The following is a 26,545-nucleotide window of genomic DNA, read 5'->3' as shown; positions in this document are numbered from 1 at the left end:
CATGAGGTCTCCGGGGTTATGAAGTCAGCAGTCACCTCCAGATCACTGCCTTTCCACACAGGAGGTCACCACAAGGACAGTTTTACTCCTTTTTTGCAGACACTTGTCCTATTTCGTTCATTGTTGGGTCCAGTAGACATTTCACTCTAAAACCATGGAATACCGTCTTCACTAAATAGAAGGATAACTTCCATGATCGCTCTCTTTCATCTAAATCGCCTATTGCCGAACCTGAGGAAACTCCGCCTTGAGTGCCTTCTTCGATCCCCGCAAAACCCTCACCGACCAACTCCTGGAACCCCTGCAGGTCCCCTACAGAAATCTATGCCAGGATCCTGATCATGGATACTATCATCACAAGCTCTCGCAGCTGCACGTCCCAACTCCACCTGCCGGTGGATCACAGACTTTCAGTCCGACAGGAAGCTGGAGAAACACGTTTCAGACCCTCAGATCATCAGCACCTGTTCTCCACAAGACTGTTTTCTTCTCCATGTACACCAACGGTCAAGCTCCTGACATTTGCGGAAAACACCACCCTCACTGGTCTCATCATTGGTGGGGATGAGTCTGTCTAGAGGTGGTAGATCGACCATCTGGTGACATGGTGCAGACAGAACAACTTAATGCTCTACAAACAGAGGAGATGGTTGTGGACAGCACTGTGGAGTCCTTCAGCTTCCTGGGCACTACAAATACCCAGGACCCCTTTTCCCCCAGGACCTTGAGGCGGAGGCAGGAAAGATTAGGCCCAACCTCTCTAACCCTAAACACAAACTCTCTGAGTCGCTTCGCTCTGACAGGAATGGCTCCTCTCACTCAGTACCTCTATTACCTCTCTATTACCAGTGGACATAGGTGCACACAGGAACCCCTTCAGTTGAAAATGTTTTAATTGTGATGTAGAAACAGTAGAAAAATGCATAATATTGCACATCATCACGAAATTGCACTTTCTTAAGGTACAGATCTTTGCATGGAAGTTGGTGACCTGAATAATGCACTCTACTGCGTAGTCTAATGATGGGAGGCAGCTATGAGTCTTCCCGACATTTCTCAGACATTTTACAGTATCACAATCTACGTAAGAGCTGCTGTTATAAAATGACTTTAAGACTCCAGTAAATACCTGCTTTTGACAGCGTGCAAGTTCAGTATCGTTGCTACATCATCAGTGTGTGTTGTTGTACTTAACCAAAGCTGGTGGCTACAAGTCTACGAGTCTCTGCTGTGAGATTGCTACCATGCTCCATTAGCACTGTGTATAGCCCTTCTACTCCTGCAAGTTCAGTGCACAGTTGTTTGTGTGGGTGGATAACCAAATGTCTTCTGTAGTCCTACAAAAAGAAGATAAGAGAGAACTTGCCGTTGAAATGCAAGATAAATCAATATTACCAGACAACACTTCAAGTGTTTGCTAATTGCGCATGAGACAAATGACTTAGTAGATGAGGATCATGACTTCACATCAGAGCTTTGCTGTGACACAATGAGCGAGACTGAGAGGCAAGATCTTAACCGAGAGAAATGTCAAAATAGCCTTTACTTTACTTTACACTTTTTAAGTTATTATAGAAAATATTTTGCCTTAGAAGTATTCAAAAGATTATGCTATTTAAAAAGAAATCACCTAACCCTTCCGCATTTTTTTACAAGTGTACCTGCTTCAAGAGGAGGTGACCAAACATGTTTTAAAATTTAATTTCACAGTAATTTGCTAGAAAAAGATGCAGACATTCTGAAATATAATTTCAGAATGTGACAGTGTAGCTAACAGAAAGACGACAGGATGGCTGAGGCAAAGTTGGCTGGCTAGTTGGTTGGTTGCACAGTGAGCTAAATGGAGAGACGGAAAGAAAGACAGGGAGATAAAAAGGGACACAGTTACAAAGAGAGGGAGGAGACAAGGGGTTGTTAAGAAAAGGCAGGCAGATGTTCAGTTGGACGGACAAACTGAGCAAGATGTTCACAGATAATGAGGGAGAAGAGAGAAGAGACGGGGGTTAGAAGAACAGCGCTGACACGCTGCCATGTACTGTACTGTTTCAGTCTTTTACACGTGTTCCTCTCAAAAGTCAAGTGTTTGTGCTTTGCCGGAGGTGGGGCTGATGTCCATTCAAAGATTATAGCTTCGCTCATAAAAGGCCCTCCACATGGCTCCTCTTGTGGCCAAGCAATATGCTCTAAGGGGGAAAAAAGACCAAAAAAAGGCATTGCATTGGAGAAGGCCATGAAAAGACGTACTTAGACAGTGTGAGGGGCTTTTACCCAGTAAATAAATAACATCCATCTTTACACTTTTTTGGAATATGTATTCCAACGCTCACCTAGTTTCTGCAGGTGTACGTCTTATCCTCTTCAGCGAACATGCCAGAAAAAGGTTTGACAGAATTTTATATGTTTTTTTTTTTTGTGTGTATGTCTCTACTGTCCCCCAGCTGACTTAGTCTCAACTCCGAAGCCCCAAATGAACCGGTTTCTGTTCCTATCCATCCTCACATGTCGATGACTCTCTCTGAATATCCCCTCATCCATTTGGAGAACAACAGGGGTATTAATGTGCCCGACAGAAAAGGCCATTTCCAAAGCCTTCATGTTTTATTCAAAGGAACCAGAGTTTCCAGCGGGCGTGCTTTTTGGACTCTGCCTTGGACTTGCGTTTCGGCGTGGATGTGAACACTTCATTGGAGTAAGGCAGAGCGGGGCATTGTTGGCTGTCCAGGGGGCAGAGTCTCTTCATCAGGGGGTGCAGCTTGTCCTCCTGCAGCTTGAAGTCCAGCTCGACACTATAACACAAGCAGGAGAGGGCGGTGCGTAAGAACATTTACATTATTCACTTCAGTATTGTGTTCTAAAAACAAGAGTTTGATTGCAGATTTCTTGTTTGGTTGGTGGCTATAACATTTACGACTCAGTTTTTCGCTTAATCTTTTTATATTTGTAATCCACTGGTGTCCAGATGGAGGCTGGGAGGGAGGCAAACCATTCAAATGCACTGAATGACACCCTGGCAGCACTATATTTCCTGGCACATATCCACATTTCAGACACTCCTCCGAGTAATAGAGTTTGCATCATCTCTGTATTTTTTTGATGCATGCAGTCAAAAGTTTATTTTCCCTTCACAGATTATATTTGCAAAAAAAAAAAAGAATGTGAGTTGCTCCTTACATCGGACTTCCACATCCATCACTGTAATCCCAGGCTGGTCATCGTCTGAGTTCGTTCCGGCACCGCGGTTGAACTCTCTCCGATTAAATCTCTCAGGCCTGTGAGAAATGTAGGAGCTTAATCCCATCCAAATGAAACCATTGAGAGGCCAAGCAGAGCCTGATTAACTGCCTGTATTCGAGCAAGGGATAAATGCATTATTATACACCATCTCCTTTCACTTTATTGCTATTGATTTGTTGTGCTCTGTTAATGTATTTATTCCTGGGGTATGCAATACATTTTGCAAAGCATCCGAATGGAAATAAAAGAGAATGAATCATCTGCTTTGTGCCTGCCAAATTGACACTCCTCAACAAACTTTACCTTACAATAAAATTGCATTTTGGTGTCAGGCCATTTTGGATTCATCCTCATTTTATTTAATTTTTTTTTCATTGCACAACATTACTTACATGCTGCATTTAAGCACATAAAAGCACATTGAAGACTACGACTTACAAAGCCCATTCCTCTCAGTCAAAAATCTGGCGGATTAAAGCTGGCAGGGAGAACTGAAGCTGCTGAAAGAGATGACATCGGACATGTCAAGGTCAAACATGGAGTTCTTTCCTTGTCTGCAGGCACACAAGTAGAGGTTAAAGTACAAAGCGTGGCTTGATAGGGTAACGGCTTTGACGGGTAGTGTAATTAGTTCACTGAAGGATATGCTATTCTAAAGTGACAATGGATCCTGGGAACTGTCTTCACCCTTAAGATAAGTGTCGGTTAAGAACAGAGCTCTATTAAAGCCTTCAGGGGAGAAACCGGATGGAGGGCTGAATAGAAGTTTGTAAGGCTCCGACTTCCAATGATTCAACACACTAGATTAAAAATGAAAAGCAGGTGAAAAATGGACTTTGCAACTGCTTAAAACTCATCAGAATTATAAGGTGGGATATTAACATGCATGTGATGCACTTGTCGTATGTCTTATTCATGATATTTATTGTTTCATTAGCTCCAGCTTTTATTTCTATTTGTATCTTTCTTTGTTTAAAAGTGTGTCTTTTACAACTGCCGTTGAACAATCTCGACTTGATAGAAAGAAGATGGAGAATCACAGCAGCACAGTGCAACACAGAATAGCCTCAGCAATTATTAAGCAATTAATCACATGGCGGATCACTGTGAGTGCTGGATGCTGTGGACAAATGCCTCGGAGGAAAACCCAAGGGCAGCGCTGTGCTGCGCGGGTGGCACTGGGGGAGCAGGTGCTCCGGCAAACAGAAAAAAACCCATATCTAAGATCATCTCTGTGCACGAGCAGATTGAAGCGGCTGGAGACGGGAGGATTTTCTAGGGCATTCAGCAAAGCAGATTAATCATCTCTTTAGCTATGCAGTGTGAGTAGTCGTCGCTGTGATCAGCGGCGGGCCGTTTGTTTGTGTGCGGTCGTGGTGTGCTGAGCACCATTCAATGATTGCTGCTTCTGGGAGGGCTTCTGCTGCTGTGAGATGTCTTTTAGCACAGCACACTCTATTCATTCAGCAGCATACCTGCGCCGCCGCTCGCCTCTATTCTTTCTGCTGCTGGCACCTTTCAGCAGGAAGTCATTTCTCCTCCGGTGATTTCCCCTTTGGCCTTTCAAAGTTCAAAAACCCTCCTCTTGACAAGATGAGCAGTTCAGGACCAGTATAGTGTAACACCTTCAGGACTATGACGGGCGTAGTAGATTGAATCACTCGAGACTGACAGGTATTTCCTCCGCTGACAGGCAACAGTCGAGGCATAAACTTCCCCCACAGGTTATGTAAATCAGATGCTGGAACTCTTCCCCTGTCATGTATATCAGCTATAAAAGCCACCGCGGTTGTCTATAACTATAGCTTTCTGCTTCGCAGAAGCACAAAGAAAAAAAGCCCCGATCTCATTAATGAGGACAAAACAGAAAAAGGCAATCTTGACAATTGTTCACCAAAACAACTACAGCTCCGCCATCTCAGCGTGGGATACAAGTGCTAATTAGCCGCTTGCGTCTCATCATATTGCTTTTCCCTGAACTTAACTGTTTTTCAAAGTCATTGTTAGTTCCAAATGGGAAACAACGACAATTGTATCCTTTGAGTCAAATGCTGGTTTTTATTCAACACAGCATGATAGAAATAAAATCGTTTAATGCTTTGATTTGAGCATGTTTGCTTCCTGCTGTAAAACTTTTGTCTCGGTGGAAGGCCACATTTAACTCGTTTGAACCACACATTTAGATAATATGAAGGATTTTTATTCGTATCTAAGATTTCTGCCTCCATCCCGATACAATGAATGTGAATGGAATTTGGTCACAGCATGGAAAAATATTAAGAAACAATAATTTCTTATTCTGCTTTCCAGAAAACTGGGAACTGGACATTTTCCAACTTCCTACTAGAAAAGTAACAAAACGCCACTCAAAAGTCCTACTTGTGAATTCCACTTCACGAAAAGCAATTGTCTGACATCACACAACGATTGTAAGATTATAAACTATCAAGGCAAAATCGAGTATATTAAAGTTATACATACTAGCATATAATAAAATGTGTTCTGCACAATTGAAGTCAAAATTCTGGACACATTTTGGTCATGAGAATATGTGAAGCAATCTTTGAAATGTAATCTTGTACACCTCCCAAAGAAACATCTGTTTGTCACAGTCAGCCATGGTCTTTGGTTATATTCAGCATTTGGCATCTGGAACGCTAAAAGTTTGTATTTTGTGATGTCAGGACAACCGGCTGTAAACTGGCCAACTAATGGCTAACATGCTAGCAAGCCAGGAGCATGCAGTCGGAGCACTTCTGACCCTGGATAAATCATCAGTAAACGAGATTGCCAACTCAGTCCGAAATACTGTAAGTGGTCCTCTGATGAAAAAGTAAAAGGTATATCTTGTGTAAATTTCTGAAAAATAATTAAAACCCCAAGCAATCTGCACTACTAGACACCACTAGTGGTAGATGACAATTCCTTTTTTTTTCCTCTCTGTGATCGACTGTATCATAACAGTTGTCTTCTGATTTATCGCTCTCCTTCTCTATTTTACTGGCCACATGGATGCCCTATCTGTTGCAGTGATGTATGGGATGCTGCAGTATACTGGAGGGAGAGCTGAAGTCAGATTGACTGCCTGAGTTCAGCAAATACTCCAGTCCTGAATTTATCAGAGATAAGATGCTGGACTGCTCTGAAATGAAGGGCTACATCTCAGGGGGCCACAAATCTTGCTTACAGTTCCAACATGCAGTTTCTTTTTGACTTGATGGGAATGTTTTGGTCAAAACTTTCTTTACTTGGTTTTAATTTGCATCACAAACAAGGCGATTACTGCTGCCCCCTATCAGCAGTTGAGCTCACTCTATTAATAGACAAATGTAAGCAGGGATGCTGGTGATAAGCTGAGTTAAGTGTATATATAACAATGTGACAGTAAAAAAACTACATCTGAAATAAAGAGCAGAGATTAACACTGAAGTTAAACTTACATTTTTTTTTCTGTCTACAAAACATCTTTCTGTCTTGGAATGTTTGTGCAGCTGAAAAATACTAAACAGCAGTATTTATATAGTATTTATTTATGACAATTCCTTTGGCCCGTAGCAGTAGATTGCCCTGCTTGCCAACAGACTGATCTATTCAGTGAAAAAAAAACCCAAATTGGACGTCATTTAATGATACGGAGCACAGATACAATGATAATCTTCAGCGTTAGAGTGTGTCTTCAATGTGATTTCATTACCGTGCCACATGCTCTGGTTTCGTAACAGACTGGGGGCACTTCTTTTGCCATCAGAAATTGTTCGGAGTTTGTTAATTAAGCCGTAGCTGCTCCACTGACGTACAGAGTTGGCAAAAGATTAAGATCAGTGAGGTGAATAAGGAAGAAGAGAGAAACTCGGCTATACATTTTAGGACATTTCTTTGCTTCTCTATGCAGTGGGTTTATTGCTTCAGTCTTACAAATGATGTTGATGCTACATCTATAATGTTTGCTGCTCAGTTAGATGAAACCTGAATGCACTCTGTTGCCACATTTGTCAGTGGGAAGACATAATTAAACAATAGGTCCAGTCAAAATCACATGATGAATAATACCCAACCTGGGCTCATATCCTTTATTCACGGTTATAAATATGCTTACACACCCACTCTGCTTAAACCCCCCAGATTGAAAGCCACACTTACTTACAGTAATGGCTAAACCCATGAAAACAAATCAAAGAAAAGGGCCTGTCTGATCAATGGGGACACAAATAGACAGACACACTGCGGTTTTCTGGCTGTAGCACCTATACTACCTCAAACAAAACCCTAAAACAATTTAAGAAGATGAACATGGGAAAATATATGTTTAAAAAATCAAAAAGGGTACATATTGATTAAGCCTCAACCTGTTAACTTTGTCATATTATTCATGTTAATCATACAATTTGTCTGGGAGAAACGAGATTATTTTCTTATCGCTAACCTTGGCCTTGTTTCCTTCAACATATTAGACTGGTGTGAACAGCTGGATGAAGAGCTTCATTCTAATTAGGTGACCTACACTGTTTGTTTTATCATTGCGTCACACAACAATCTTCACAGATTGGTAGGCAGACAAGGAGGATATTTTAGGTTGTCTTTAGTGCAGGAATTAGATTTGACACCAGGTCATCAGAAGAGACTGTCCTTCCCCCCAAAAAGCAACCTTGTAGGTTGTTTGTACAAGCAGTGTATTACGACCCATTTAAGGTTATTGTTAGGCGACGACCTCTAGTGGCCATAATAATTGTGATAGGAGCCAACTAGGAAAACAGCTGAGCATTAAGAGGTCAAACTTTGATCCAAGAGACAGCTGTTTGTGTCTTGTGTGTGTTAAACCAAAAGTCAACTTATGTCACATATGTAACATACTTAACTTATGTAATGTGACTTAACTTATGTTACAAAACAAATGTACTTATTTCAACCCAAACCACGATCTTTTCCTAAATCTAACCAAGCAAGTATGTTGCCTAGGGATTAACCCATTTTCCCATAACTGCCGTTACATAACGTCGAGGTTTCATTTCCATAACAATTGTAGGAGCCACAATAACGAGGGTGTCCTCATTTGGGTGGAGACTGAATTGCTGATCAGTCACGTAACACGTCTGGCTGCCAGATCGTATTGTGTGCGACATGCCACTCACCTGAAGCCGTGAGAAGAAGAGCTGTAAAAATGTCAGAGGGAACTGACATCCCAGCCTAAATATCTAACAAAAATGTGCCTTTAATTGGTGATGTGGGAGCATTTGGGATGTCTACAAAACAACCAGGGAGTTGTTGCAGATATCCGACACATTCGAGATAATCATCTTCCCCTTTATGCATAAGTGCGTAAAACCAAAAAAATAAAAAAAATGTTTGAACTTGACTTTTTACATTTCTACATCTTGCAGGGATATCATATTACATGTTATACATGTTTTTATGTGACCCAATGTTCCTCTATCCCTAGTCGTATTGTGGTTGTATTGGTTGGAGGATTGTTGCATGAGAAAGGTAAGTCATTACATGTGAGTGTCTCTGATAGAATCAGAGTTCTGGTGTGTTGCTGTGGTTTCTTTTGCTCCATCAAAGGAGTGCCATGTGTTTTTGCCTTACAGTGTCAAGTCAGTTTTCCAGCCCTTGCTGAGAAGCGGCGATCTGTCCTTTGCCTTTGGCTATTGAGTCTCACTCTTTGATGGCAACTCAGGCACATTGAGTCGAGGCTTAAACCTGTTCCCGAGTTTTATTGACTACGCAGCTGCTCTCTGTATTGCGACGGGGAGAGCTGTCGCTCTGCAGCACTCTGTCCCTGTTGTGGCGTTGGAGAGATATTGATGAAGGAGAGCCCTTTGATTGTATTGTGTTTCCCTTTAGACCAATATCGGATCAAAGCTCCTGTTTTGCTGCACCAGGAGTAGAACTTTAATTTAGTTAGTTGTAGTGTTCATATCTAGCAGATGGGAATTTATCATTAAGTCTATGGGCCTCGCATAAGAACAGATTCTTATTCTAAAACTCTCTTACTTCCCCCCTGAGGCTTACTTGTATGAGTGCTCCAAGTTTGAACAAGATAAACCACCAACCTCTCAAGTCTTATGCATTGGGTGTGAGACACAAGCATTTCAACCTGTTCACGTGCTCACACGCCACATCTAGTATTTCTTACACAGACAAATTACCAGGATAATTAAAAAAACGTTCTCTTATTTTATGAAAATAGTTTCTGAATGTGTTTCTGAAAACATTTTATGCAAAAAATAAGCTATGCAGTTGCTGAATCTGTCTTTATTTTAGATCGACAACGGTCAGTTTTAAAGATTTTCGAGAGCTTGCGGGAGGCGACGCCCTGTCTCTCGTAACTCGCCGCAACGTGAAGGCATTGCACGGCTTCTTAAATAGACAATGAATGGGAAGCGTGGAAATAATGCTGCCTGTGGACACGTACCTTCAGCCAAAATCTCACTCTGAACTAATTTAAAAACTTGAGAGTCCTGTGTTTATGAGTAGTCGTACATCATTTGATCATTAGCATAATCGAGGAGCTCTAAGTCCCAGGTTCAAGATGACAAAATAAGAAATTAGTCAGTATTAAGGGAGCCAGAAATGAGAAAATATGACTGCAGCTGTGATCTGAGCAGAGCTGCACTGACAGTAATAAAAATGGCTTGACATGAATTAAGATGCCCAAAAAACATTTGTGACTTAGATGGGAGGCTGTGAGGGGGGGAAGGCAGTTATGGAAATAAGACACTAAGAATACATTAGGTAGATGTTATAGTGCTAGCTGCATCAAAAGATGTTCCTCAACTTTCATTAGACAATGAGGCAGTTTTTAGAATGAGAATTTTCCTCTTAATATCACAATAAGTTATATTGTTTGGTACTTTGAGCTAATTTCAGCAACGTGTCGAAACTCACAAATTCTTTCAGATCAAGGCATTATAATTTGTTTCTTTAGTTTGTTGCCTTCTGTCGAAAAAGTCAGACTATCTGTGTGTGAATCTTAATTAAGAACAACCCTGCTTTCAAATGAATTCATGGTGTTTATGGTTTTGCACCGCAATCTGGGTCATCTTGACACAATGCACCCGTCGAGGGAAAAGTGGAGGCATCTTGTCGAACATTTACAGAGCCAGAAATCCTGACAAACAGCACAGGGCAGTTTTCCTTTTCTTTGCGTGAAATGTCCACAGGCATGTTAAATGTCTGAAGTTCACCCAAAATAATCCAAAGGGACAGCTCTTATTGTGCGGATGTTAAAACCAGTCGCCATTGTAGTGCAGTATACTCTCTGTGGTGTTTTAAGCTGTTTCACTCAGGCCCGATGTGAAAACAACCAAGGAGTCTCACGGTACACAGTGTATTGCCTGGAGAGTATTTTCCAAACAGCTGTCTGTTTTCTGTTTTAGAAAATAAGGTAACAAGCAGGTTCAGCAGTAGAGGCTTTCTTGGAGTGAAGTGACAAATGACAAAAGGTTACAGCTTGAGTGGATTTCCCACCTGCGTCCGAGCCATTGTTTCACATCAGAACACTTACGCCACACAAAACCACTGTGTTTGCCTTAGTTTCTAAACAGGCGTTTCATGGCACATGATAACATTCTAGATCCTCATATACTCTGTGTCAAGGTCAACTGTATTCCCTACCCTAGCTCATTCGCTTCCCGCTGCGATGCATGATGACTGAGTTAGGCCACACAGTCTGCAGAAACCATTGCAAATTATATTGGTGGTATTATCTACCAAACACCTCATGAAAGCTTCCCTCTTTCACACTGAATCAAACGGTCACACAGGAAAAAAAAGCAGCATTCAACACAGCATTAGCAACACTGACATTGATGACAGTGAAAAAGGGCCCACCTGTAAATGATGCATGCGCTGTTTCGACAAGTGTCACAATTTGCTGTGTCTTGTCCAGTTCGGTAGGTGAGCCTGTGAACAGAGAGATGAAAAGATATATGTGATCTCCGGTGACAGGCTTTAGCCTCCGTCTTTCAACACCTGCGGGGCATCGGCTATCAGTCAAAATTTGTTCAGCTTGCTAGTTTTTTTTCACCTGGTGTTTATTCCTAACAGTTGAAAATGCAGCAGTGTGCTCCGATCCCGCGGTTCTCTCAGATTTGGTTAATCAAGTGTGTAGACTTGCTGATTTTACATAACAGGATTACCTCGCTTTGCTTCGACATCACTCCAAAATGTGTCCCCTCTATTCTATAGGCAGTAGGAAGGAGGAAGCGGCTAAATGCTGCATGAATCACGTGGAGTGAAAAAATCAATACCTTTACATTATTCGCTCTACTGTGCGTCTTTTTTTATTTCTCATCCAACTCAATTTGCTGCAGATATATAATGAGCATAAAGGATTCAAACACAAGCAATCAACAAGACAAATTGTATCTGCTCCGTCTATGGCATTGGTACACAGGCCAGGTGGCCTGTTGTCTCTACTGTGTAAGAGTTGTCATTTGTTACGTTGTAAGACCTCCACAAAAGGACTCCAAATATACAACGCAGCTTTCATGTCGGCAGTTTTTTTGTAACCATATCTCCTCCATTTGAGTTTGCATCAGCATGCAGGTCTGCGTGTTGGTATTTGCGCCATAAATCATTGCATGCGATGGCAGGCTGCAGTGATCGGAAGATGCTGGGAGGGGCTACGTTGGAGCTGCGCATGTAATCGCTTGCTGTCACCGCAGCCCTTCACCCTGCTGGATGACACGCGGAGGGGTTGGATCTCAGCAGCTCACCATGACATGAGAGGTGACCTCGTTGGGCGGGGGGGGGGGGGGGGGGGGGGGGCGCTGCAGCATGTGGATCGAAAACGCTGATGGGAGCTCAAGGTCAACAAGTTCATCCATCCTGCCCTGTTTCCCAAATGAAGGCTCTGTGAACAGCTGTGAGCAAGGACAGCAACTCACTGCACAGACGAGCTTCACACTCGTGGTGCGCCGCTGCCTGGCTTTTTGTGTACGTCGTTGTAATTCAAAGAGCTCCGCTCTGATAAACAAAGCGTATTAACCTAAATTCATAATCACCCCGTGCACTCAGCACAAAAAAAAAGAAAAAGAAATCCCAGTTCCTTCTCCCATTCAGGGTAATGTGCTCATGGCCTGATATAGTGTCACTGTATTAACAAGCACAGGATGTCACAGAGAACGATTTTATAGAGGCATCATGGGAAGAACAAATAACTGCACCTCTGAAAATGTCTATAAATGGTTCTCTATGCTGACTGCTTGTTATTACAGATCCACTGCTGTGTTGTCTGCCTACGTCGGCTTGTCCTGAGATATGTCCTGCCCTCGTCATTCGGCATTTACTGTCCACGCCTCCTCTCTGCATGGCTGCTGCTCTGCCTTCCTGACCACTGCATATTATTTGGTTTTTAGTGATAACCTGGGATCAGAGACTACAGTCAGATCAGCCCACATTTTCTCGTGTGGGATGCTACAAATATGGATATGCCATCCTATGTAATACGCATACACTGTTTTGCATATAAACAGCTTGAGATACTGTTGTGAGGGAGTTTTCATATTGGTATATTATCATATAACAGTAATATAATAGACATTTTATCAATGCAGTACAACAGGGAGTTGGCATATATATTGTAGATGAATATTACGCGAGGGACTGTTTTTTGTTGTTATGAAAAATGAGGTCATGCAAAAGACTAATATTGCGTGGGTAACTGTTGTGTAATTGTCTTTCTTACAACCGCTTTCAGCTAAAAACCATGAACATTAAGTTAATGTGATGGATGCAAGCTGGTCAGGGTTTTAAACTATATTAAGTTATGCAGTGATTGGGTAACAATATCATCAGTGATTAACATTAAACATTAACAAGTGTCACTGACACTTGTTAATGTTTAATGCCCTTTGGCGGTCGAAACAGTTCACAAGCAAATGCATTGGTTTGTAGTTCCTTTTTACATGGTGTCATTGATAACTATCCAACATTTCATGTGACTCCATCAAACTTATTAAAAAGACCACAAGCACATGCATTATTAAGAGTTCCTGTTGTTTTGTAGGAAATATGTTTCTTTATGTGAGGAAAAACAAGTAAAATCCCCAACATTGAGTAATGGGATATTTTTTTAATAATGGGATATTTTGTAATAATGTTATTTCCAGTGTAAACAGCGAAGTTGACATGGCGCATATATTTAAAAATGCCTATTTGTGGACCAATGGCCCACTTCATTCTTTTGTCATTGCATGTATGCTAAAAACAGTGGCTTAAAACACACTGAACAACATGTATTTATTCCTGGTGATGACAGGGAGGCTTTTAGTTGGATTCATCTCAAAGTGTGGCTTTAAAAGGAGGCTATCTGACTGTCCAGCCATGAACAAAATGGGAAGAGTATTTGGAAATGGACTGTGGAGGGCTGGCTTTGCATCCTGGAACTGCACCTCTAATAATGCTGAAGGAACACAACGCACTACAGCAGGCACAGTTTTGGGGAGATGAAAGGCAAAGCGTTATGAGGCTGCACTAATTGGGCCTTTACAACCGAGATCCACAGAGCCACACTGGGGCGCCTTGTTCTCCACTGGATATGGATAAGACTTAAATACAATTTGCTTTGTGTGTTTGCTATGGGTTTTTAGAGAAGGAGCACATTGATCCCTACAATAGCTTTGCTGTAGACTCTTTACCTTTTTAAAGGATCATTTCTGTGCTTTACAACATATGTCCTATTTTTTGTAGTATAGGCCATCATTTTAATTGCTCATAATAAAATTGCACTTAAGTTAATGGCTGCAATGTTGGATCACAGTGATATTCCTGAAAATAAATCTGACAAGGCAAGAAAGCCCAGCAGAGTGTTCATTTCCTTAAACGTCGGAAGACAAAAACCAAAAGGCAAACTGGGAAGTCTTTATCCAAAACTGCCCATTTTAAACACCCATCGCAGTCGGAACACCTTCCTTCCTTATTTCCTGGTTACAATTTGACCAACCTCGCTTGCTGCCCACGTGGTTTTCCTGTGAGATGGGGGATTATGACCAACATTTCCAGTTATCTCTCCTTTTGGTTTTAACTCAAAATAAAGCATTTAAAATAATCTGGCTTAACTGCTGGCTGGTTTACAACAAGCTCGACGGCTTGTATTTCTTGGCGACGTCATACTGATGTCGTTGCGTTCCCAGATCTTAGCAACTACTTTGTTGCAATCTTATCACAACACATATAAATGATGGCCAAAGCTACACGATCATGTTGTAGTAGATAGGAATTACCCTTTGTCTTAGCTTTTCCCTGACAGCATGCTGAAATGTGCGTTCAATGTATAATGCATGTTTGGCTTGCATGCATAAAGCTTACTCTACTCACCCCTCTCTCTGCGCTTCGCCTTTCTCTAGCTCCTGAATAACTCCAAGTAGGACCTTGATGGTCTCCTGGCTCGAGCTGATGAGGCTCTCCATGGCCTGCAGCTGTGCTTTGATATCCTTGTCTCCAGATAAGGGCATTATCTGCTGGCTGCTCCCCATGCCCGGGGCTCCTGTGTCTCTTGGAGGAAAGCCCTCGTCCCCCCCGACTGTTTGTTGGAGTTTAGAGGAGGCTGACGCATGCCTCGTGCGACACTGCCCTTGTGACTGCACCGAACATTTGGCACTGTGGGGAAGTGTCTGTGACTGCTGCTCGTTTAGCTGCGTGCCCTTTTTCCGTTTGCAGCTGACGGACGGGCTTCCCAAAGACTCCACCTGTGTCAAAGAGTTCCACGCGACGGGGCCGGAGCCCTTCGACTTGTCCCGGGAAAACTCAGAGTTAGCCAGCTGCCGCTTTGAGGAAGTGCCAGCGTCCGTGTCTTCTTTGGGTAATCCTTTGTGTTTGGTCCGCGTCCCACAAACCTGGTACTCTGTTTCTCTTTTCGAAGGCGGACTGCCTGGGTGGCACTCGGCTGAGAAATGAGAAGAGTCCGGACAAGAGGGTCCATCCACACAGTTGGCACCGGAAAGCAAATCCTCTGTATCACTGCTGTCATTGGTGTGGTGAAGCAACGCTTTCGTCTGCCCCACGATCTTCCCCTTGTACCTGGAGGATTCCCCGATAGGTTGTCCCTCCTCTCCTCCCGTCTTTATATCACTCAAAAAACCATTGTTTTGTCCTTTATAATCTTCCACCAAAGCAGTGTGTTTGAACGTATGTCCCTTTTTCCTCTCAAAAGGGAAAGTCTTGTACCGCTTAGTGAGGTCTGGTGAGGTCTGGACCCCCGTGCTCTTGGTCACGTTTGGAATAGAGCGTCTGGCAGGCATGGTCATGTACTTTCTGTGTGTCACTTTGCAGGAAATGGATCTGGAGCGCTTCCTCCGATGCTCATTCTGAGCGTCACAGATATCCTTAAAACGCACTTGTAAGGCCTTGTTTCTCTTCTTTACCTGCTCCTTGCCCGATTCTGGTCCAGACTGTGTGTCGAGGCTGTGTGATGGGCCTGTGTCTGAATCTGAATCATCTGAATTTGAGAGAACAATGTATTTGGTGTCTTCTTTGCTCACCATATTTCCTGAAAAAGGTGAAAGAGAAAAGCAAAAGAGTCTCAACAGTAAGATACTCCAACAATGTATTCATTATGTATTTACTTAACAAACTTTTCTCCTCTGGGAGAATAACTTTATCACACAATTTATCAATACAAAAAATCATCATTACAGACCTCTAAAATCATTTTTCACCTCATTCTGTATTCCCATTTTAAATGTCTTTTAATGACATCACCTGTGCTGCGTAACAAAGAAACACAGGACTGCAGCTGCATGTTAATGGCTACCACTTTTAAGTATTGCAACTTTGCAACATGTAGAAGAATTTGAAGCTCTCTGACTGTTTGTAGGGTTATACCTTCTTCTTTTTCATTTAAACTCACTGTGAGGAAATGTTAACCAAGTATGAAACCGTCCTGATTTAATGCCGATGCCTCTTTGATGACACACATAAGCAAATGCTCCAGTGGGGCCTCCGGCAGCGACTATCCCGCCACAGACAGACACAGATCTCTGGCCAGGAGCAGAGCTTTGCCTCGCTGCTCATGCTGCTCATGCTGCCAGAGACCCGGGGTGTATTGGGCCCACTGAAGGGAAGGGAGGGACGGGAGAACCAGAACAAGGAGTGTGCAGGGCAGATTGACAGATGCTGCAGTAAAATGAGAGGTTTTCTAAAGGGACTCTGGTGATCTACAACCTTCTTTCCAAGGGGGCTGTCAAAATCAACACACAATGAAATAGCAGCTTTCAGAACCAAATCATTAACGGAACAGGACCTGGAGAGTTTCAAGCTTCTTTTTTATTGTCTATGTAAGAATGGAACTATTCTGAAATAGCTCCTTCCCCTTCTCAACTCTACACCTTGTCCACTTTGTTTTGTTCTGCGAGTCCTTCTGCTTCACTGCTCATTGCCAACTCTGCCAAAAACTGCAGCTGCTAAATACGTACAGTCGTTTTTCATAAGTTTGCCTGCCAAAAAGGTCTGATCATTCGCCTTTTGGAATAATAAATGTTTGCGCTACACTCCTCGCCTCTGCTGCCACCATTCAGAAAACCTGTTCAGCGACTTATGTCAGTTGTCGATCTCAAATAATATACAAGTCAAGCATGAGGAACACAGTGCCTCTCCCTGCCCTAGTATCTACCCCTACCTATGTTGTACCTCATCAAGCTACGCATTAGCTGGTTATGCTATTAGACATACATTTAATGTGAGTTTGCATGTGTGACAATAATCATTCCACTGTAGGTGTGCTTGTGAATGATAACATCAATGCATCACCCTTGTGTTTCTTCTGGCTTTTGTTTTGCAAAATGCATTATGGCTCATTTATGTAGTGATTTATGTAGTGGTGGAGTAGTAATACACTTGTTTCAGTATTAAGTGTTTTGGGCTCAATTGGTTTTCTAGCTTATTTCCACCACAGCTCATGTCATTTTGGGGGGTTTCTTATTGGATCACTGTTGACTCTCTCTGAAGGTTATACTGTACAACAGCTTTCACCGTGGCATTGCACACAGAGCATGGGAAACCTCTCTTGTTCCTAGGACAGACACATTTCCATTTTATCCTCACAGATCCTATTCAGCAACACCTTGGGGAAACATTCAAACTCACACAAACGGTTGGACGTGACAGATCGCTTTGCTGTTCTTCATATCATAATTACATCTAAACTGCTGAGCTCCTGTTCTCTGCTCCACACTGGCTCTCACTGCCAACCTCAAGCTTCCTGTGTATCCACCCATTTATGGTCATCTCCGTCTCAACACTGCATAACATTACATGTTTTTCATTCTTCTGCATTTAGATTGCCTGCTAGTATGTCACAATGACTGCAGGTGGTTTGTTAAGTCCTATAGTACCTTAGTATATAATATATTCCCCTGTTGGTCCGAGGTCCTGGGCAGAGGAAATCTCCACACTGGCTCAGCTGTGGCCCACACATGCTAGACTCTACTTAATAGGTGGTGTTCGACTCCTCCACCCGTATCCACCTGTGTCCACCTATAGGCTCGAAACTCCCTGGAGGGAAATTTATTATCTTCTCCCCAACCTCTGCTATGCTGAGCAAAGTGACACGGTCGGAGCCTAGACACCAGATATAAAGTCTGCGATCACATAATAAATCTTTTCCACATGAGTTGGCTGACTGAACTGACCTTTAACTTTAAAAGTTTAAAGATTACCAATCGTTCTAACTTTTCAGGAAGATCTAGTGAAACAAACGGCAAGTGATTGAATCATTTTATGACAGGCTTGAAAACACTTTATAATTGAAAAACAGTTTTTACTTTAGAGAAGCACATTTTCTGTTGTAAATGTTTTAAAAAACACTGATTTGTAAAACAGTTTAATGATAGAAATGTAAATTAATGCTCTGAAGCAGTCAAACGATCAGTCAATCAAAGTTACAACTTCTTGTGTTTTGCAAATACAGAATTACGATGTGCTAGAATTGATGTGCTCCATTTTTATTCATTTACATCTCATTTAACTGCAATCATAATTATACACCAATCATTAGCATGCATTTCTCATTTTGTAAGTAACTAATTTCTTAGCTTAAAGTCACCATTACCATATAGTTGAAATCACTTTTAATGTCATCATTACAATTTCTTAACTTTATTTAATTTTTTTTACTCATTTTCAATGACAACGCCAGATTAATATTGTTTATTTTATGAATCACAAGCTGCTGTGATCAAACAAAGGCACTAAGAATGACATTGACATTACAACAGCCCCATGCAGATTTTCAAATTCCAAGGTCCATATGCTCAAATGAGAATTATTGCCTTTTCTGTCTCATCCGTGATGAAACAGTTCATAGCTGGAGCATATATCAAGCAGCACGAGGAAATTAAATGATGTCTGATATGGTCGGGAGGAAACATCAGAAAGAGCTGGTTAATCATTTTCATATGACAAGACGCCACGCGATAAATAAACCCCAATGAATCATTTATTACCACACAAAAGCAAGCCTTTCACGGTGTTGCCACTTCTCTGGAAGTAATCATGTTTTATCATTCACAGAGAGTGTAAATCCATCAATGTGATTGTTCTGGGGGGAGGAATTTACACTGAGGAGACATTTCCTTACCGTCAGTTTCACGACTCCTATTAAATTAGTGAAATCAATGTTCATTTCTGATCTGCAGTTGATGCACATCTGCAGCCGTGTCGAGTGCCAGTGATGAAAAGAGTAAATGTGGTAAAGTACCTATAATATAAGAATGAGTAGCTCAATGTCGTGAGAAAAGAATGCAAACTTGATAATGGTGGCAAAATTGTGTTTTCATGTGGGCATGTGTATAAAGTATGTGTGTATTAGTACATGTACTAGTATTAATGTGTGCCACACACACACACACACACACACACACACACACACACACACACACACGGACAGGGACTGTGTATTTCTTGGGTCCTGCCATGCGTTTCACCCTGCAGGCTGTCCACTCTAACATAACCCTCATCTCCAACTGTTGATGAAAAGTGGAATATATTTAGAGTCAGCTATGTTTCATCTGCGTTCCCATTAATGCTGGAAAGAAATGGTGCTCCAACGGCTTCTAGTGTTACTTCAGTCACTGCAATGTATTCAGTGCCAGATGACAAAAAAAAACCCAACAACAACAAAGAAACAAGCAACTAGCTCGATCTCATTATACACAAACAATTTGGTATGCTGTGTCACAAATGTACGCGTAGTTGTTTTGGAATTTAGAGCAGCTGAATCTTTATTGGGGATCGGTATTTGTTCTGAAACATAGATTGGTATGCACTTTGATTTTAGCGCAAGTTGTTTGTCGGAAGCGGGTTCCACGGATGAAAAGGAAATATGTTCGCAGCCGATTCACTTGAGATCTATTTCACACTCAGAAATACCAATCTCACACCACTGAAAAGGTAATCACATCTGCAGGAAGTCTCCTCTAAGCACACGCGTGTCATGTAAGGCATGTAAAGCAGCCAATTGGTGATTCACACAAAGGGAATCAAGAAAAGCTCTTCCATGACTTCTTATTGTTGGAAGTCAGATGAGAGAGACAGAGACAGAGAGAGACAGACATGAATATATTCAGATGTTTGAGAGAATCTCCTTTGCCTCGTCGTCGTCTTTCTCCTCCTCCTCCTCTTCTCAAAGCAAGCTATATCTCTGCTAATGACCCGAGGTCCTTCCCTGATTTGGCCTCAGCTATCCAAAAGGATTATGAATAATGCATTGACTCTAAAATTGCAAAAGTAATCCTCTGAAATCTCCTTATGTACCCTGGCAGACCACGCTGTCTGTTCCAATTGCCCTTCAGTTCATCAGAAAATGCTGCATGTGTGAGGGGGAGGAGAAAAAAACACCTTTCACTACAGGATCATGACTGATTTATTATGACCACGATGTTGTAAAAGCGTGGCTGTTTAGTAAAGAATGTTAATAAGGTGGTTGGATCCATTTTCCATGGAACAGCAGGTCTACAACACTGCTGACTCATGATTTATGCCCCATCGTAGAGCAGGGGAGAAAGAAGAGGCTTTGCTTTGATCGCCTTACATCCCTGACAGCCCGCATCAAAGCAATAATTACTGAAGTGCATCTGTAGGATATTTACATCGGATCACACTGTCTAGCCACTCTCATTAATGGCTAAGTAAGTGGCCTCTTACATGGTAACCTCCACCGCATCGTCAATACACACCGAGTGCATCATAAACACTCGATGCAACAGCTCATCGTTTTCGTAACATGTGCTAATAAGTGTGTGTCACGAGGTCAGTGCCCTGATGCTGTGCTCACAATCCCCCCCCTCATGCATTCTACTACGCATTGTCGCTGTGCAATGTATCCATTTCTTTTCTCACTATTTGCATAAATTAGAGCGTGACATTGCACCAACTAAGCACAATGTAAAAGACGAGATTGCTGCCTATGTGCGATCCGTAAGGTTCGTGTGCGGGTGGAGTCATGTGTCTTCCTATAGTGCTGTGAAACTGTACAGTATAGCCGCGTTGCAGTAATCCCTTTTTCTCAAAGCACCATCGGGCTCTTCTTCCAGAGACAATGTGAGCATCTTTGGTCCTGGATTTTTATATTGTCTTTTGTTACATTTTTGGAAAACAATCCCAGTCAGTTTCGAGGTGTCCACCGTCTCTCTCTCTCTCTCACACACACACCCATCTGTATCTATCCGGGCTGCCGGCTACACCTGTGAAACTTTGCTTTATGACATTGGCTTAAAAGATTTATCACTGAGTTGCACTTTCTGTTCTGGGGAATAGCAGGAGGTTTTAAAAGGGTCCCCCATCCCTCAATCTCCTGGATGAAAGCACTGGCTGTGAAATGGATCCCTGGGAAGAGTGCGTTTTGGAGAGAGTGATATGTAAGAAGGGCATTCTTGGGTTCTTCATTGTGATCACGTGCCTCCTTGCTATAGCTCTTTTTTTTGTGTAAAATGATGGTGTTAGTGGTCTCTGCCTCTAACGCTCCAGAGCTTACATGTGTAGTGCATCACCCTGATGAGTTCATTGATTTATCAGGGGTTGGGCTGTGTGCATACATGTGTAGTCAGGCCATTCTGATGATTGACACGGGTGTAATGTACAAGATGATTTATAAGTTTCAAAAAAGATGCTGAGATAGACAAGCCACAGTGTGGTTGACACCTTAAAGCTGCACCCCCCCCTCTGTGTGTCCTGTAAATTCAGGTAGTCAAGGAAGGACATGTAGAAAAGAGAGGGACAGAGAGAGGGAGGACGGGTGGGGGTGGGGGGGCAGGGAGGCAACGACTGAGAGCAAATTTAAGTGCAGCTCTGTATGTGATGCAGTACCCCAGAGCTTCCCAGATCACACATGTCATTAGTCGTGATAAGTCCGAGTCCACCTTTCATCCAATTCAGCCTTGAGGAGCGCATCACTCATCGCATATGGATGTGTCATACAGTCTACGCCACTTAATATGATGGGAGTTTTCCATTAAATGATCAGCAATCTGGCAGTATATATCGCAGCACAATATACACAACAGTCTGTGAGTGAGCTCTCATCAGTATTCTTCACTATCAAGCCCAGACAATTCACAAGTACAGCGATCTTGATAATCAGCCTCTGCATCATCAGATAAATACTGCTCGTCTGGCAAAGGCTGCAAAGAAACGCATAAAGTATAGAGCTAAAAGTCAAATTACATCACTGTTCATCTTCATTTTCAATTGTGAAGATAAAAACCTTGACGTCTTCTCCTGATTTGTCATCAAACCTTTGAAATGCTTGGGGTGCAGAAATGCCCCCTCCCTGATTTATCAATATCGAATGCACACAGCGTTCATCCACATGCATACATCACGAACCAAAAGACTAACTAACAATGCATCATAATTCATGGATGCTTCGGGAATTACTTAAGATTTTAAAAAGGCAGATCAAATGAATCGGACACTTTTTTTTCTTTTTTTTTTGTTGTTGTTGCAGTAACTGCGAATATGTGTCCAACTCCACAAACACAACTCTTACCTTGACGGACAGATCAGAGGTGCAAAGGACAAGAAAGCGCAGATCCCCTGTGAAGCCGGTGTTCATCCATGTATTCAGTGGGTGCCAGGGTACGGTCCAGCCACTGGAGCAGCTCTCACAGGCTGCGGGAGGACCGAGAGAGAGGCAGCCGGCGCAGTGACAGCTGGAGTAGTTGTGGCACATCCAGCAAAGATTCAGGTTATCGGGATGAGAGGGGGGAAAAAAGCAGATAGACATTGCCTCAAAACCTCATCAGGGGGTCCTCACTGATATCACCCCCCTTCTGCCTTTTTTTTTTTACTCTGCTCTCTGCTCCCTTATACATCTCATTCAAGCATCACTGACACTCATTCGCTCTTGTCCCTGCACTCACCGGGGATAGGCACTCACACACGCAGCGGAGATCTCCATCTCGCTGTGCTGCTGCTGCTGCTGCTGCTGCTGTTGCTGCAATCCCTGTGCATTCGTGATGGAGCGCATGTGTGTATGTGTGTGTTAGGGAAAAAGGCAGGGAGAGGGTGGGCTGGTGGGTGGATGGGTGGGTGGATGTGGCAGAGAGAAGGAGGAGGAGGAGGTGGAGGAGGAGGAGGAGGAGGAGGGAGGGGGTAGTACGCAAGCTTGCTGGGGAAAGTCCAGAGTCGTTCAGCTGCATCATCGGCGAAGACCCCCTTGTCCTCCGCAGGCACGGCTCCGGTGACACTGAGCCGTTATATAATCTGAAGGGCTTTCTGGAGATGGCAGAGAGAGGGGGGGGGGCTGTGAAATAATAATGCATTGTGTTTTTAATTGGGTGTCTCCTGCTGCCTCCTGTTACTTTCATACGTCTGACACCTTGTTTGTGAGGGGTGTTGAAGGGGGCTGAAGCGGGCAAAGGGAAAGAGAAGTGGCTCTGTTCCTGCACAAAAGGAGGGGGGGGGGGGGGGGGGGGGGGCGAGGTGAGGAGACAACAGGGCAGCAGTGTTAATGAGAAACTGAGACGAGGGAAAAATGAAATGACGAGGGGGAGTAATAGAAACGGTGAGGCAAAGAGAGAAATGTGCATTATGGGGAAAATGAGGAATATTGATTCAGCTACGTCATAAATGAAGTGTCTTAGAAGTTCATGACTTAGCCCCATGGTGTATTAAGTCATCTGCACTGTCTAATGCAATCCAATAAATACAACAGTTATTCAGCCACTGTGAACAACGCGCAGACTTGACATAGTGGTTCATTATCATCATTATCATGAGAAGTAGTTTATCGAAGCTATTTTTCGGATGCATAGCTACTAGAGTCAGTGTTGAGATCATCGCTCCTCTATGAAGAGAGTTTCTTGCTGGTATTAATCCGTCTGTTAGTTTTCAGTTGGCTATATTTAAAGCTCCTATGTGTAGGGTTTCTAAGTTTCTTTCTTTTTGCCTCCTAGTGGCAAAAATGAAAAAGACACAGCAACACTGAGAATGAATTGGCTAAAAACTGCACAAAGACCATACCAACTTTGGTCAGGATTATTCCATTTCACTACAACAACCTATTCCATCACAATCATTTGACAGATGCTAAAATGATTAAAAAAGAAGGGGACTTTAGGCTTGGTTTATTTGTCGCCAAACAATATTAATGTTGTATGATTTTGTTTTCCATACCTCATTACACACAAGTCATTCATTGTTGTTATGCATTCTAAAGTTATGCATTGCTTAGATACTTTGCATAATATTTATATTATATTTGTCTGAAACTCACCAATTTTACGGTTTAATTGCTTGATGAAACAGTTGTGAATAGTCCTAATTTTAATTTCAAATATCCAAAATGAAAAAAAAAAAAACATTCCAATGAAATTTTAAATATTCAAAATACATTGTGACTGGTAAAAATGTCGGGATAATCCCAATTGTCATGTGATTTTCATGTGATTTTCAAATCCAATTTGAATTATGACTAGATACAATGCAATCACATTTCCCCCAATATATTGTGGATATCTGTTCTGGTTGTGCAAAAAGATAATATGCCAACATTTAACAATTGGATTTTATCTGAAATGGAATTTTCTTTTTACTGCAGATATGTTTTTTTCTAGATTTCAAAAATGCAATCTGAAATTGAAAGCCCAATGGATATGAATGGCAAAACTGATGTCATTTTTATCACAAAGAATGTTATTGTGGATATCTGCAATGCTCTTTTTAGAAATAAATCATATCTATAAAATGTTAAAACAGCTTGCCATAGCCTATATGTGTTTCCCCTCGTTTTAGAATGATGTCCCCCCTAGTGTAGCAAACCCCCTTGTTGTTTATAGGGTTAGATTCAGCCTGTATTGACTTTTTGTCTGGACTGGTTGTTTTTCCAGCTGAAAAACACATTTGGCACCTAGCAGTAGCTTATTTATAGAATATATAGTTGGTAAATATATGTGTTGTAATCGAGGGGTGTTGAGCTATACACTCTATTTACAAAACGTTTCACAATTTGAAATAACACATGATTTTACCAAAAGCCGGGATGTCCCAGTTTCCCACCAGTACTTAAATGTAGCATGCATTTGTGGAGTAAAAATAATCTCAAAACTCAAGTGTAACCTGTTCCGCATGCATTTAACAATATGGAAATAAACACAAAGGTCACAAGTATTTTTAGACATTTGTATACACAGGAAGCTTTTTCAAAGGCGAAAATGATCAGATCTTGGAAGTGAATGCTAAAAATATATATATAAAATATTCACAAAAATCACACAAATCATAAATTTGTTTTCCTCTATAGTATTCTTTTCAAGCTATATATTGTTTTAAGTTCATGCTGCAGTGTGATTTTGTATGTGGCAAATAAACCTGACTTGATTTGATTTAAGTAGGTCTACTGGGACTTTAAACCTCACAAATTGAAAAGTAAGTAACTCCAAGAGAACTGTCAATACATTCTTAACTACTACTTTTAATTTCCTTCGGAGTCAAGCAGAGGTTCCTTGTTTGGCTTCATAAGTTTGCCCCAAAGAGATTTCACTAGTATTTTGCCAGCGTATTTTAAAAGCTGATAAAACTTTAATAATTTACTTCAGAACGAATACCATAGAGCTCCGAAACCTTGAGAACTCAACGTTATGTTTTAATTCACAGGTTGTCATCGGTCTATTTAACTTTAGTTACTAGAATATGAAAGAGATGTCACAAATGACACACAGGACCAACGTTATATAGCATTCTTTACTTATGTAAGCAACGTGAAGCAGTAGAGGAGAAAGGCTTTTTTCAAATGAGATTTCATGTGAGATTTTTCTTCTAAAATATCGAGGGGGGAGTGGTAGCCCGTGCAGTGATCTGCTGACTGCTGTCTTATTGATTTAATTGTCTGTTTTTCTCCCAGCCGTGCCTGCTCACAGGCCTATGACGAGCTTCTGACTGCGCCCACTGCATGCATGTCGATCCAACCTGCCAGAGATCCCTCAGTCTCAACACCAGCTTAATCTGGCGGTGCTTAATGAGTGGAACAACACAGAGTTGACAATTAGGGAAAATCCCCCCCCCCCCCCATTACTTCCCTTAATCTCTTCTCTGCTACTCTGTTTATTTACCTACAAAAGGCTGTGAGGGGAGTGTCCAGACTTATGCAAAAGAAGCCCTCACTGCTCGCTGATGACTGTCAGCTTAACTGTTCATTATGGTTGGATCCCCGAGGACAGACTGTACATGCAGAGACTGTGAAGTGGTCATACACCAGTGAAACTGGAACATTTTCAGGTTTGAAAGTGAAAATGTGTGAATGGGAAAAACAGCAGATGTTGCATAAAATGTTCAGACACAAAGATTGTGTTCAGGATCGTGTCGTAGGTGAGGGAGGAGAGCACCGTCAAACACTTCCCTCAGATCCACAGCGCATCGCCACACTGTACGTGAAAGGGCATGGCCGCATTAGCCTATGAAAGCAGTAAACATACACTTTTATCTTTTATCTAAATTATTCATGAGTCTTTTCCTACTGTATGCAGCCAACACATGGGGATCGGAATCAACAAAAAAAGATCACTGTATAGAGACACAACACGCATAAGAAAAATGTTTTTTGTGGAATGATATTTGGAGCGGCCACCAGCACTATATTTAAAAAAAACAATGTTTTTATTGCAGCTGAAATTGTTCTTGTGGCGTGGATATTCTCCTTGTTAAGGGATATCTTTTTTTAATGCATTAAAAATTATGCATCCTGGTCTATTTTAGGAGTTTTTGTCCGCCCCCCCCCAAACTGTCACTCCAGTTTTATCCCACCAAATAGCATTAAAAACACAGCACCATTAATCACTTTTAATGTTTCTGGAAATTGGCTTAACTATCTGTAAAA

General features: G+C 42.0%; 1 protein-coding gene across 3 annotated transcripts; it reads right to left on the bottom strand.

The window, feature by feature from the left end:
* Positions 1–875: 875 nt before the first annotated feature.
* Positions 876–22,693, bottom strand: insyn2ab (inhibitory synaptic factor 2Ab). 3 transcript variants are annotated; one of them, XR_014597919.1, is made up of 6 exons: positions 22,593–22,693; positions 22,220–22,382; positions 14,554–15,724; positions 11,065–11,136; positions 2,328–2,786; positions 876–2,183 (listed from the first exon to the last, which is right to left on the bottom strand). XR_014597919.1 is itself a non-coding variant. In XM_084020880.1 (5 exons), exons 3-5 carry the CDS (start codon positions 15,717–15,719, stop codon positions 2,603–2,605), a joined length of 1,422 nt encoding a protein of 473 aa, XP_083877006.1. In that variant the 5' UTR covers positions 15,720–15,724; positions 22,220–22,382; positions 22,593–22,693; the 3' UTR covers positions 876–2,602. The 3 variants fall into 3 exon arrangements, 2 of the variants coding, with proteins under 2 accessions (XP_083877006.1, XP_083877007.1); XM_084020880.1 differs by having other exon boundaries at positions 876–2,786; XM_084020881.1 differs by lacking the exon at positions 22,593–22,693 and having other exon boundaries at positions 876–2,786; positions 22,220–22,467.
* Positions 22,694–26,545: the final 3,852 nt, after the last annotated feature.

The sequence above is a fragment of the Eutrigla gurnardus genome (assembly GCF_963514095.1).
Source record: "Eutrigla gurnardus genome assembly, chromosome: 11".
Lineage (NCBI taxonomy): Eukaryota > Metazoa > Chordata > Actinopteri > Perciformes > Triglidae > Eutrigla > Eutrigla gurnardus.
Note: the sequence above shows the minus strand (reverse complement) of the source record. Positions and strands in the feature narration are given on the sequence as shown.